General features: G+C 35.7%; 1 protein-coding gene across 1 annotated transcript in view; it reads right to left on the bottom strand.

Moving 5' to 3' along the window:
- Positions 1-4,910: 4,910 nt before the first annotated feature.
- TMPRSS11A (transmembrane serine protease 11A) overlaps positions 4,911-15,363 on the bottom strand; it is a 30,979-nt gene continuing 20,526 nt past the window's right edge. The window contains exons 5-8 of the mRNA XM_059924070.1: positions 13,236-13,407; positions 10,793-11,052; positions 6,854-6,996; positions 4,911-5,072 (exon numbers count right to left, since the gene is read on the bottom strand). Of these exons, the coding sequence (XP_059780053.1) occupies positions 4,911-5,072; positions 6,854-6,996; positions 10,793-11,052; positions 13,236-13,407 (737 nt within the window). The remainder of the gene's footprint in view (positions 5,073-6,853; positions 6,997-10,792; positions 11,053-13,235; positions 13,408-15,363) is intronic.

Raw genomic sequence — 15,363 nt, 5'->3', positions numbered from 1 at the left:
CAGCTCTCCCCTATGCCAATTAACTGCTCTCCCCTATGCCAATTAACTAAGACCCCACTATAGCTTATACCGACATATCCCAACAACATTAACCTGAGGCAGAAAACCCAAGTATGTGAAGAGGTTCCCAGCTGACTTCTATTTTTGTCTACTGAAAAGTGTACAGGCTGGAGGAAGATGCTGTTGTAGCACCAACCTTAGAAATGTAGCAAGCACCTTTGGGTTTTTCAATGGATAAACCTGAGATAGTCTCTTTAACTCATCCATCATTATTTTTGCAAATAATATTGTTACTCTAGTAAAATCAGCTTCATTTTTCCATTAGTTGGTCTAATAATTAGGTTTTGAATTTCCAAACTTTCCTTTGAACTTATTCTCTTTCAGACTTTCCTTGTTTCTGTCTAAGTGGATTTGTATTTAGATTCCTCTCCCCACTGGCTTTAATCTTCAGATTAAAAATCTATAAGATGTCTTTCGATTTGGCTTCTCCCTAAATCAGGACCTCAGAAATTCCAACTTTAGCTCAAAATACCACAGTTCATGGATAAGTTACTGAGCCTAAAATGTAGCATCTTTATTCAAGCTTAGATGTCCCAGGCATGTACTTATACAAGCAGTCTTGACACTCTTACTGTCTCTCCTCTTTTAGCCCATGAGCCCCTGATCATTTTCATTAGTATGTATTTAGATTTCAGTGCGACATTTGGGATTTTTTTCCCTTTATTTAATTTAGTGACTTCAGGTGTAGGAGGAGTCTCCTGAACTTGGAAAACAACAAAATCAGTTTTAAAAGGTTAATCAGTTAAATCTTGATTACTAATGGATATGAAAGGACAGGCTTATGGATAATTAAAATCACTGAACCAAATGTCATGTTTTTCATGAAATTCTAATCCTTTTATTTCTGTGAGCTTTCAAAAATAGATATTGTATATGAGTTTTAGTTTTATCTCCATTTTTTCCCATTGGGCAAATTCAACAAAGAAGGGCTTTGATCAGAAAAATATAACCATGGATATCTAACAAGGCTTTTTGGAAGTACCCAGACCTCTTTTGTGACGTCCATGAAAGAAAAAGGAGGAAAGGACTGTCCTTGTAGATCAAATAAAAACAAAAAAAGGAAATGAGAGATTTGCTTTTTGGCCTTATTTCCAAATATCCCTATGGGTTTGGAATGTGCTCATTTAAGGGATATAGGGAAAAGTTTTTGATTTAGAGGGGGTCCTGAAATGTCAGAGACTTGCCTTACTGTATTTTGATTGCTTCGGGTGTAGGCAGAGAGCAGGAGACCTTTAGAAACGTTCAAGAATATGCAAAGCAGGACCAGCACAGATTGGAAAGCAGTGTAAAAGAAGGTGACCTGGGGGAAGCAGTTAACAACTGAGAACTGAGGTGTCTTTCCTTCATAGAAATCATAATTAACCTCTATTAATTTATTCTTTCACTAAACACAATATATACAGCATATTGTCCTAAATACTGTAGGGAATACAAAAATGAGCAAAGCAGTCTTTAATGGAACTTAAAATGTTTGCAGAGATAATAAATTTACATATAAGCTGTAATACAGAGTAAAGTACGAGAAATGCTCTAGAAGAACAAAAACATTCAAAAAGAGTAATTTTGTCTGGGATAATAAAGGTATTCTCAGTAGAGGTGATATTTGAGCTAGATCTTGTAGAGTGAAGAGAACATTGCATGCCCCACTATATATGTGTTCAGGAAATAAAGAGTAACATTCAGTGTTATAAGAGCACTGAGTACAAGTGAAACAAAAATTTTATTGGTTGTTGGCAGATTGTAAAGGACCTTACAAGCTATGGTGAAGTGGATTTAGACTCTATTTGTCAGGCAAAGGGGAAATCAGTGAAGATTTGAGTGCGTGAGAATAGCATTATTCAATAGCATTATAATCTAGCTACAATTTTCTAAATGGAGTAGAGAGATGTTGAAGGTGGGGAACGCAGTGGGAAGAGGTGAGATAATAACAATATGGTGTTAATAATAGTGAATGATCATTCCAGAATGTGTTATAGGAACTGCAGATTCACAATCTGCACAAACTGACTTGTTAGATTGTGAAATCAATTTAGTTGGTGGGGCAAGCATTTAAAAAAATGAAATAGAATAGAAATATTAGATTTTATTGTATTTAATAAGGTAGGTATTGTTTTATGAAACTTCTGTTTCATTTTTTCATACATAGTATTTTGTTACATATTTATGGAGCTGTGATGTAAAATATATTTCTTGCTGTGGATTGTGGTCAAGATAGAGAAACTCTACTAGAGGGTATATTCATAGAAAACCTATCTTCATAGCAGTGGCTGATGGTTTTCTATGAATATACTGTAGGCAGGAGTATGAGAGAAACGCTAGGCACATTGTGTGTGGGAAGATCACTCTGTATTTGAAACAGCCACTGACTAGAGCATCAGTCACTTATTCTGCTGTTTCTTTTAGGAATATGATAGTGAACATACAGTTTGACCAGGAGACTATAGTTTTTGAATGCTCAGTGTCATAATTTTGAGATATCGCTGGCATTTCTGAAAATAATCAAATGTCTTTGGAACAGTAGATCTCAAAAGGGAACAAGTTCACCCCTTAGGAGACATTTGCCAATGTCTGGAGACATTTTTCGTTATCATAATTTGGCGGGAAGGAGTGTATTTCAGGCATCTAGAAGGCAGAGGTCAGGGTTGCTGCTAAAATTCTACAATGCATGGAGTAGCCACTTAAAACAAAGAACTATCAAGACCAGAAGGTCAAAAGTGCCAAAGTTGAGAAATTCTGCTTCAGAGTGACCCAAACTAGTTTTTAAAAGAAATGTAATTTTTAACAGAAGTTGAAAGAAAGATTCATGCTATTGGCCTAACACAGATTCAATGATATTATTTGTAGAATGCTCTGATCACCAACTTTATTATTAGATTTTAAATGATATATCAGTATTTGTTTACATGTGACCCAGGATTAAGTGCTTCACAAAACAGTTTAGAAATATAAAGTTATAACTCTAAGATCATTTCTTGAACCTTAACACTAGAAATCAGAATTATATCTTGCCACCATAATATTGAATAATTTATATGCCTATGTGTATTTTTATATAAGAAAAAGCAGCTTTATCTTGAAGTGAGTTCAGAGAATTGGCAGCCAGCCCCCTAAGTGAATCACACCGTTTAAAATTCTTGAGTTTCTTACTTTAAAACAGATTCAATAGAACTCACTGAAATTTTTATACAGCTGATGATTCAATAAATATAGACAGTCATAAAGATACTTTGTAAGAAAAGGGCCTGTGAAATTTGTATCTGGGTTCTAGGCCCCCTGGGGATACAAATTACCTACAGCTTCACAAAGTTATTTACTTTTCCTGGCTTCAGTTCGCTGAACTCTAAGTGTACTGGCCCACATGACGTGTAGTCTCTCCTAAGCTTTAAAATTCTGTGAGTCTAAGTTATGGATCAATTTTTATGGTGAATAAATTTTAAATCTCTTTTAGATTATTTTAGGATTTTTAAAAAATTTTTATTTATTTAATTTATTTATTTTTGGCTGCGTTGGGTCTTCGTTGCTTTTAGGATTATTTTTATGCCTTATCAATAGCACATGGGGGAGACTGTTATAAAATAACTCAATTTTCTAACAGTTTGGTTTACATTTGGACTGCATGCGTAAACGACGCCCCACCTATAACCCTGATGTTTAGTCAGCATTGTCACACAGAGTAACAGTTTCCACAAAATCTTCATTTAATTGTATCATGGAATACATGAGCCTGACTCACCCAATGTCTTCATGAGACACTTAGGGGGTTCATTTAATCACTTTGTTCATGTGTTCTGTATGGTTGGTCCTCAAAATTTATATTTATTAAACTAAAACAAAAACTGTTGTTTCGTGGTTGCAATAGTCAGGCTATTGCTGCAAGCCTTAGGAGGTAATTGGCTGCAGCAATACAAAGGAATAAACTTTTTCTTTCTGTGTGGAAGGATAATGCTCATTAATTCTTCAACATATTAACAAATTCTCATTTTTTTCTAGGCATTTAAGCTTACAACAGTAATGTACAAAGCTGCCTCCTGGTGGTCCAAACATGTAAACGCATCTATAAAATATCCAATTTTTGTGCCATTATTTTCGGACTGCTCATGAAGTTACTATCACCTTCCCCCAAATTTTTGTAACAAAAATACATCTTTGATTAGCTAATTACTGTATATATTCATTAAGCAGGCTTTTTCTGGGTATATCTGAAGGTAGGGATATTCTCTGTGCGTGTGTGTGTGTGTGTTTGTGTGTGTGTGTGTCTGTGTATGTATGTTAAAGAATCACTGAAAAATTAGGGAGATTTTGTAGCAGACAAAAGTTATAAGATCTCTGGCTTGATTTATCACCATACTTTGTTTCCTAGGTATAACTTTTTTAAAAATTAGGATCCCTCCAATGGATTTATAAATAGAAAGTACAGAAAATTTCTTTGGAAAACCTGTAAGAACTAGAAAATGTATTTGTGACCTCTGGAGAAATGATAGAAAATTATATAAGGGTTTCCTAAACTCTGAGATTTCAAAAAGTTTCTCACTTAAGGGAAAAAGACACTCTAAAAATCTTACAGATTATCCTAAAAAATTTGCATTGCTCCTCTTTTATACTCTAGCTTGCTGATTTAAAGAGCACAGTATCTCTGCTGTATTTTTCAAGCCAGGCTAAACTGACCCACTACCTTATCAATTTAAATCCTTTACAAATTGGCTATGGGATTTTGATTGATTAAAGTGATTCTGAAATAAATCATATCATTTAATCTCACTTCATTGTACTACAACAATGTAGTACAATATATGGATTCTCATACATGTATGACCTGCATACAGCTCTCAATGTTTAACTTGTATAGTGAATTAGAGGCCCGTTCTTGAAGTAATCCAGTTTCGGTAATAAGCCACTTTTGTGTAGACTCCAGGTTTGTTCTTTTGCCCACAGTTATCTCCCCAGCTCACAATTCCAATGAGATACCAGGTATCTTTAAGATCCTTTCCAACTAAAGGTCCCCCAGAATCACCCTGAAAATAAAAAAAGAAAAAAGAGAAAGAAAATTAGCTAAATGTAAAGCTTATTACTTAAGATATTTTGATGAACCACATATTTTATTATTAGACAGTATATGTATAGATTACCAATTCTAGGATAATTAGTTGAAACATGGGTTTCGAAAGTTATAAAAGCCTTAAAGTTCAATTTCCACATTTTATTTTTTTAACTTTATAGATGTATAATTCACAGATAAGCTTATATATATTTAAAATGTACATCGTGATAATTTGACATATATACTTTGTGAAATGATTACCACAATCAGGTTAATTAACACATCCATCACCTCACAATACTTTGTGTGTGTGTGGGGGTGTATGTGTGTAGTAAGAACGCTTAAGGTCTACTCTTAGCAAATTTCAAGTACACAACACAGAAAGTCAATCTGATGTTAGTTTTTTCTGACTCCAAGTAAAGTGCCTGGGCTTCTGTTTTATCAGACAGACGAAGCACCTCCTGATGTACCCCAGTAGCAATCCCTGTATTCCTGCTTAGACCCCTGTGCCTGAGTCACTTCCTCGATAACTTCTCCAATTTTTCTATGACTAGAGCTTTGCCTTATTATGCACTGAACAGTCATGGGGCAGGAATCTTACCTCTGCTTCCCAGTCCAGTGAAAGCTCTTCATGACCACCAATCTTTCCAGAGGCTTATCACTGATCTCACTGTTCATCTAGATTCCCATTTTCAGTGTGTTCCTCTCACCAACTCCCACTTGCCTGTCATGGCATGAACCTCTCTTTGGATTCCCTGAATTCTAGATACCTCCTCCACATTCTCAGCAACCAGGGCTAGATTCTGCTCTTGCCCAGCGTGTATGCTGCAAAACTCCCTGCTATTTTTCTGACAGAGGTTGTCTATGTTGTGTCATTTGTGGGACTCTGGGCAGGGCTTTCTGCCACCTGATAACAATACAATTCCCATCATTTTAGCATGTGGAATCACCTCCTTGGAGTTTTCAAGAATCTCACATTATAAAGCAAGTGCCTCCAGGAAAAAACACACTTTACTCCTTTGTCCAAAAATATACATGCAGGATAGACGCTGGACAACACAGTAGGCCACTGGAAAGGGGACTAGATATTCACACCATTGCCTAATCCACCTTCTCAGCATTAACAGCTTCTCACCTCTCATCCTCCTTAGGCTGAGACCCAACATATTACTTGGAGTTGCCTTAAATATGAATTATAATTTCACACCTTCAGAATTTTAGCTATGCTTTTTCTCTTTTCTATAATAGTCTCCTCTTATTCTATAGGGTAAGTGCTCTTTATCCTTCTGGCCTCATTGAAGTATCATCTCTCTAATACTTGTTCCAAAAATGTTCCTTCAAGCTAAAAGTGTTTGTTCTCCACACTTGAAACTAACACAATATTGTAAATCAACTATACTTTAATAAAAAATTTTGTTCTCCATTATATAATTTATAACATTACACCGTAGTTCATTGTTGATGATTGTTTCCTTTCTAAATGTGAGCTCTTTAAGGAAAGGGACTCTGCTTTATGAACCTGTGGATTTCTGGTATTAAGAAAATTTAATTTTATTAGTTGTTTGATAGCATCAAAGAAACTCTTTGCTTATTTTGTTTTGCTTAATAAAACATTTAAAAATATGTTTGTGTTTGAGATTTGCATTTATAAATTTTTGAACGGACAAGATCTCTGTATTTTACTAAAATAAAGAGCATTTTGAGCCAGATAAATTTTTTGAGTTCATGATATCAAAATAATCTCTCTCCACCTACCCCACAGGCATCATAAATTCCTTCCAGATAGCCAGCACAAAACATTCCAAATTTTATATCTCTGCCATACATATGTGGCTGCTTGCACACATCATCACTTATGATTTTCAGTCTGGTTTCTCGAAGATCATTTTGGGATTCCCCTTAAGGAAAAACAAAGTAATTTTAGTGTTTACAATAAACATCCTTAGCTAGAATGAAGTGTGGACCTTTTCCTGATTTTTTTTTATACTAAAATTGTTGATACAGAATGAGGTTAATGTAAGCAGTTCCTAAAGAAAAAAATTCTGTTTAATATCTGTCATATGTAAATGATAATCGTCCTTATCTCATTTTTATAAATACCTATACTAGCAAGAAAAACATTTTGTTTCTTTTTCTGGAAAACCTTTGTACCTTTACTTAAAAAACAATCAGTTAATGTATTTAGGAAGGCATTTTAAAAAAAATAAAGTTTGTATTTGTAGATTCCAGATTGTTCCCAGAAACTTTGCAGGCCTAGTTTGCTCCCCTGGCTTGATAAAATAACTATATACATTTATTTTATCCTTTACATTTTATGAAGAACTTTCACATACATAATGACATTTAAAGGCAATGATTTCATTACCTCTTACAATTTTGGGACTCCAGATCATAAACTAGATCCTGAGTTATAGAAACCAGTATTAATGCAGAAGACAACTATTTATGATGGAAAACAATAATATCACAAGCATTCAGGGTTTCTTTATATCAACCATACGCTGATTGGGAAACTGACCGTGTAGTAGACAGAATTCTACTATGATCCCCAAGATTCCTATGTGATCTCCTTTCTCTGAGGTATGGGTGGGATATGTGAATATTATGGATGTCATCCTCATGATTAGGTTATGTTCTGTGGCACAGGAGAGGGAATTTTGCAGATTAATTAAAATGTAGTCAGTCTGACAGTGAGTTCATAAAATGGGAGATTTTCCAAGGTGGGCCTGACCTAATCCTGTGAACCCTTTTAAAAAGGGCTTAGGCCTTCCCTAAGTTCAGAGAGTTTTCCCTAATGGTGTTGGAGAAGCAAGATGCCATGAGCTCTGCAGCTGCAAGAAACTGAGTTCCATCAACAACCAGCTTGGAAGAGAACTCAGAGCTGTAGATGAGACCACAACCCCAGCCAGCACTTTGATTGCTGTTTTGTGAGACCCTGAAAATAGAACCCAACTAAGCTATGTCTGAACTTCTGACCCATGGAAACTGTGAGATAATAAATGTGTGCTCTTTTAAGTTGTTAAGTTTGTGGTAATTTGTTACACAGCAGTAGAAAACTAATATAGACACTAATTTCTGTAGAATGCCAATTCAGGATTTATTTCTGGACAGGTGTGTTCGCTAAAATGTTTAAAAAATGCTCAAATTATTCTGTTCTTTGAATATAATTGGTGTAATTTTTTTTGCCTACTACATTATCGATTAAAAATAATTCATGTCCAGTGCCGGGAAGGGTAAGATGAAATGCATATTGTAGGTGACAGTGTAAATTCGTAAATTTTTCATAAAACTAGTTGGCAAAAAGTTATAAAAAGTATAGTCTAACACAACATTGTAAATCAACTATACACCAATAAAAATTAATTAAATTAAAAAAAACCCATAGGAAACAAACAAACAAAAAGTATAGCCTATAAGTCCTATACATCCGTGAACTGTTTCTCAACTATTGTGGGAATGCTTAATGACATTTCTCAGAAAGTGTTGATTTTTTTCAAAGAATCAGCTTTTTATTTCATTAATTTTCTCTATTTTTTGCTTTTGATTGAATTCATTTTCACTCTTACCTTTATTATTTCCTTCTTCCTGTTTATTTTAGGTTTATTTTGCTCTTCTTTTCTAATTTCTTGAAATGAGAACTTATGTTATTGATTTGAGACCTTTCTTGTTTTCTAATGTATGCATTTGCTATGTTTCCCTCTCTCTTAACTGTTTTAGATGCATCCGGCATGTATTGATACTTTTTCATTTTCATTTTATTCTATGTATACTTACAGTTTTCTTCAAGGTTTTCTCTTTGACCTATGAATTATTTAGAAGTGTATTGCTTAATTTTTAAGCATTTAGAGATTTTCCTGTTATCTGTTACTCGTATCTAGTTTGATTCCATTATCATCAGAGAGCATACTATGTGTGAGTCCCATTCTTTTAAGTTTGTCGAAGATTGTTTTATGGACCTAGATATAGTCTGTCTTGGCGAATGTTCCATGGGTGCTTAAAAAAAGTAGGTATTCTGTTGCTCATTATAGTGTTCTACACAAGTTAGATTCTTTTGCTACTCAAAAACTATTATGGCAGGTATATTTCTATGCCAACCTCAAACTCCAGGCCAGAAGTGATTCTTTCCATCAAGCCAAAGGGAATCTGAGATGCCCCTCCCATCAAGCAAAGAATGCAACTCTATCTTAGGAGAAAATCCATCAGAGAGAGTGAAGACATAGTGGTGTCAGGCTCACAGCTCTACTAAGTCAACCTTAGGATTATTAAGCTATGGATAATAATTTCTGTGATTGGTAATATGACCTTAAAGAAAGCAATACATATCTCAGCTTGTATAATATGGAGTGAAACCACATGGGACATCTGGAGAAAATCTAGAGACCATCAAGCCCATTCTCAGCCACATTAGTGAAAGGTATTCCTGGTTCCTTAGTGGAGAATGAGAACTAAAGGCTTATTCTTTAGAGTTTATTGTATATAAATTGTACAGAGCTCTGTGAATGAATTTTTTCATTCTCAAAAAGTCCTTTTTTACCTCTCAAGCCCAGAGTTAAAGAAACCCTCTGGCTGTTGTTACATGTATGCCCCTGGCCCAGATTTTAGAATCCAGAGTGTGTCTGACCAAATATGCCCCTAAAACATTAAAACATGAAGTTATTTTTATTTCTTAGGAGATTAAGTTAGTATATCAAGTTAAATCATTTTAGAGAGGTCAATGGAAGCTTTATTATGAGAGATGACATCTCTATACAGTATTCTTATCCCTGATAACACCTAATTAGCCTCTTTAGTTCTGAAGCAGATTTTGCTGCAACTGAAGATTGTAGCTGAGCAAAGAAAACATTTTTGAGGTGATTGAGGAAACTGAAAAAGTGATGGAGCAAACTAAGGGGAAGAGGAGATGAAAAAAGGGAGAGGAGGCTGACAGAGGTGGGGCTCAAAGTGAAAGAGTCTTGGAGTGGAGGTGGGCATGAGGGTCATAGCATAACCAATATATACCTGGCATTGCATAGAGAATGGTACATAGAGATAGATTTTAGTGTTGCTGAGGGAACCTCTTTTCCTTTATCTTCCTTGAAGCTTTCCCTTTGGAGCTGTCTTTCCCTTGTTCCATGTGATTCTGACTAGGCTGCCAATCACACACCTGCCTTTCTTGCTATAGGCGTAGGAGTGAGTATTTGAGTCAGCCAGTCAATCTGGTACTCCTGGACACAAGCTGGGCCAAAAGAGACCTTTTCAGGGATTAATGTAGTTCTGGCAAAGAGAAGGCACATGCTCTTCCCTGGCATTGACTAGGTGAAGATGTACACCCTGAGCTGCTGTTGGCTACCTTTACCACTATGTGGAGCTAGAATCCCTCTATATGAAGGTGACCTGGGGAAAACAGAACCAAGTAATGGAAAGACTCCGAGATTCAGAGCCTTATGACATCATACAAACTCCTGAATCCAACTGTATCTGAAGCCAGACTCATCTCATCTCTTGACTTCCAAATGACAAGGGCCAAATTTGCCATTTTATTATTATTTTTTACTTCAGTTAATTTGAGTTGAGTGTCTGTCACTTGTAAAACAAGAGCCCTAACTAATCCAACCAAACTGTGTGGAAAAGTCTGACAGAATAATATTGATGGACATTAAATCACACTGCCATAAATAGGGCTTAGTGCTCCATGATTCATTTTGGGATACCCACCACCATAAAAAAGTGCTCCAAATCCTGTGACATAGACAGTTGAATTTGGTTGGAAGGACACAGAGGCTTCTGGCAAACAAACTCTTCGGATCTCATCAGTAAAGGTGACGCTGAGTGATAATTGCACAACAGCAATGTCGTATTCTCTTGCTTGGGAGTGATACCTCTCATGGACAATAATTCTTTTGATATTTCTTTTCATTAATGGAGGGTTGATTGTTGTTCCAAAGCTAACAGTCCATTGATGTGGATTTGCTTTACTGGAAAAGGTTAGAAATGAACAGAATATATGAACTGCATTACAATAATTGCATGCAGGCTAATAAAGGAGAAAATTCCACCCTAAAACACTTGATTGCAATGATAGTTTTCTTTGACCATATAGTCTTTTGCTACTGTTTTGAAAGATAAAATATATACAAACGGCATCTTTGAGCTGAAATTCAGTATAGAATTATTGAATTTTAGAACTGTAAAGCACATAAAATATTATTCATTTATTTCTTCAGCAAATATTTGTTAAACATCTGCATGTTGAACCTTATATGAAGTTCCGGGGATAAAGTGGCAAACAAGATAGAAAGGTCCCTGCTGGTGGGTGTATTTAATTTCAGTGAAGGAAAAGGAGCAAAACAAATTAATGAATAGATAAATAATTTCCCACAGTGATAAGGACTATGAATAAAATAGGGCAATGGAATAGAGTACAAGGGGGTAGTTAGATAAGTCTCTTGAGATCATGGCATTTGGGTTGAGACATGGTTGATGAGGAGTCAGCTGTGAGAAGATGGGGTGACAAGTTTTCAGGCAAACATCTCAAGGGCTTAGACCAGACAGGCTGCAGTTCAGGACACAAGGGAATTATGGTGGGGGATGAGGTCGGCGAGGTAGGCAGGGACCAGATTTTAGAGTGTCTTATAGGTCATGAATAAAGTGCTTAGATTTTATTCAAGTGATATGGCAATTCACTGGATGATTTTAAGCCAAGCACAATGTAGTCTCATGTTAAAAAAAAATCACGTTGGTTCTTTCCAGAGAGTAGATTGTTAGAGGGCAAGAGTGAATGAGGCAAAGCTGTCAGAAGTCCTATGAGAGATGACCAAGTGTGGGTGACTTCTAGCTTATGGGCTTGAGCAGCTGGTAGATCATGGCACATACAGGGACTGGGAAGGTCATCTAGTAATGAAAGGTCCTCTGATAAAGGCTTTGTTTTATACTTAAGGAAAATAGGGCCTAGATGGTTTAAATTATATGCATAGTATCACATGTCTGTTTGTCTCTCTCTGTTCTTTATAGGATACCATCTCCCACCAAAATGTATTATTAATAATGAGATTAATGTTCCTTAACTAATTAATTGAACTAACATCATCCAAGAGGGATAAGCAAGGAGACAGATACTGCCTATGTAGATACTTGTTTCTCAACCTAATTCTTTCTTTTTTTTTTTTAAATTGAAGTATAGTTGATTTATAATGTTTCAGGTATACAGCAAAGTGATTCATTTTATATATATATATATTTATATATATATATTCTTTTTCAGATTCTTTTCCATTAGAGTTAATTACAAGATATTGAGTATAGTTCCCTGTGCTATACATAGGTTCTTGTTGTTTATCTATTTTACATATAGTAGTGTGTATCTGTTAATACCAAATTCCTAGTTTATCCCTCCTCCCTTTCCCCTTTGGTAACCATAAGTTTGTTTTCTATGTCTGTGAGTCTATTTCTGTTTTGTAAATAAGTTCATTTGTATCTTTTTTTTAGATTCCACATATTAGTGATATAATATGATACTTGTCTTTCACTGTCTGACTTACTTCACTTAGTATGATAATGTCTAGGTCCATCCATGTTGCTGCATGTGACATTATTTCATTCTTTTTTTATGGCTGAGTAGTAGTCCATTGTACATATATACCACATCTTCTTTATCCATTCACCTGTCGATGGACATTTAGGTTGTTTCCATGTCTTGGGTACTGTAAATAGTGCTGCAATGAACATTGGGGTGCATGTATCTTTTCGAATTAGAGTTTTCTCTGGATATATGCACAGGAGTGGGATTGCTGGATCATATGGTAGCTCTATTTTTAGTTTTTTAAGGAACCTCCATACAGTTTTCCATAGTGGCTGCACCAATTTACATTCCCACTAACAGTGTAGGAGGGTTCCCTTTTCTCCACACTCTGTTCAGCCACAGTTTCTTTATTTAAAACCTTAAGGACCTGATACTAGGATAATGACTACTACCCCTACTGACTTTCCAAATAAGTGTAAGTATAACACAATTTTAGAAAAGAAACTGAAAGAAGTTTTTCTCATTTTACCTCAGTAATATTTGGGGACATTGATTATTACTCAGAAGATGATAAAACTCAGAGTTTTTTTTTTAAGCAGTAGTAGTAGCAGTAGTAGTAAGTTAACGTCAATCACTTACTTCTTAAAGCAGTGTGCTGCAGTAACAAGCCACGTATTACTAATCAGGGTGGCCCCGCATTGATGTGTGTTATTATGCTGAAGGGAAGCTTGCCAAGGCCAGGCAGACTTGACCACAATCTCTCCAGACATTATTCTGTTCATTATTAATGGAACAACTCGTTTACCACAACCTGAAAGAGATGAGATCATTAAGTTGTAAGAAACATCTCTATAATCCCTGATACAGAGAAACTAGTAGAGTACTGCAGTGCAATATTTGCATGTCATTATGTAAACATGTACAGTATTAATATCCATCCTCTGTATTTCCTGATAGTTGATATTTTGCTTACTCCCTCCCTTTATAGATGTGGATATATATTGCCTACTGAAGCTATGTAAGGTTGTAAAGTGTTGACACATCACAAAGTGTATGTCCTGAGGACCTGCAGTGTCAATTATCCAGATGTTCTGGGAGCTCCTACTAAGATTATTGTTTCCCAGTTTTAGATGTTCCCACCATGTTACTTTGACATGAAGTCCTCACCAGAAGAACTAGTCAGAGAAGTAATTGCTAATTCCTTGGAACTCCCACCCCCATACATTTTTCTGAGTGACTAGTTCCTAAAGTGAGCACAGGTTAATGTATCATGACCAGTCTCTTACTCTTTGGGATGGAGGGTTCTATGTTTCCACATAAACATCACATTCACTATTGGTAGGAATAAATATGTACTTTATTATGTGCATCAGATCAGAGATTAGTTTGATGCTTAGGGTTCCTGCTAAGAATTAAGCCTGTTTAAAGCATGGTGCTCATAAAGAAAACATGGTAGGTTCAATTCTTGTTCCAACAAATTAGGTATCAAAAAGGAAATTCACTTTACTGGTACTGATTACACTCCTTCTGTGGCCAGTCATTTTAGAAATCCCCATCACTCTGCCATCTCTAGTTTAGACTACCATTTTTCTCATCTGAAGGACTGCAATAACTTCCCTGTTCATCTACCTGCCTCCAGCTTTGCTCTTGCAGTCCGTTCTCCACACTGAAAACTGAGTGACCTTTCTGATGTGTGTAAAACCCTTCAGTGACTTCTCGTTGCCCTCCAAATGAAGTCGAAATGTTTCAGCATGGTTCTGGTCCTTGATCGTTATTAATCACACCCCTTTCCCATGCCCACCCCATTCTATATTACAGCCACACTGATATTTTTCAATGACAAGAAATGACCGTGTTCTTGCTTTTCTGAAGACATTTTTACATTCTGCTCCCCCTGCCTGAGACACTCATTCCACTTGTCACTTGATTTTCCATCCTTCCTTTCTCCTCAAGGATCACTGTCTGACCCCACAAGACCAGGTTAGCTGTCTCTGATTGACTCTCATAGCACTGTGCTCTGTCTCTGTCATAGCGTTTATCACACTGTTTTAACATTTCCTGATTTATTTATGTCTTCCCCTACCTTCAAACTGCTAACTTTAGAGGAGGAATCATGTCTTGTTGACACTTGTATTCACTTTCTGGCACTTGGTAGATGTTAAAAAATTATTTATTGAATGAATGAATAAAATGTATAGTATGTTTGCAAGACACAGATGAAAATGAATGAACAACTTTCCTAAAATTCATCACTGCTATTATAAAATATTTCAAAATTTAGGTCACACTGATATAGAGTGAGTGAGTGGAGCTGCTGTCAACCATCAAGATGGGTATAATAAGTAAAATTTATAGGTCAGTCACAAATTATGGAGTCTATCTCTTTCCCATTTATCACTTTCTCATTTTATTTCTCAGCAGAAAGCATATTTCATAGCATTCAAAAAATTAGCAAGGCAAGTTCATTTATTGCAAACCAGAAATATATAATTTCTTCAAACTGCCCCCCAATTCCCACCACGTAAAATGTTTTTCTTGAACATTACAAAAAGGTCGGTCTTAGGGAAAAAAGTATTTTCATCTCTTAATTGTTGTTCTCTCCCAAAGAAAATATGGGACATGGGTGGGAGATTATGAGCTAATATTTGAAGATATTATCCTCCCTGATATGGAAATTGAACTTGTTTTTATAAGCTAACTAGACTTACATGCTTGGACAGTTAGCTTCCCTGTCGATGAGCTCATTGCTGAAAAACAAAATAGAGCA

This window comes from Balaenoptera ricei, chromosome 5 (assembly GCF_028023285.1).
Source record: "Balaenoptera ricei isolate mBalRic1 chromosome 5, mBalRic1.hap2, whole genome shotgun sequence".
Taxonomy (NCBI): domain Eukaryota; kingdom Metazoa; phylum Chordata; class Mammalia; order Artiodactyla; family Balaenopteridae; genus Balaenoptera; species Balaenoptera ricei.
Note: the sequence above shows the minus strand (reverse complement) of the source record. Positions and strands in the feature narration are given on the sequence as shown.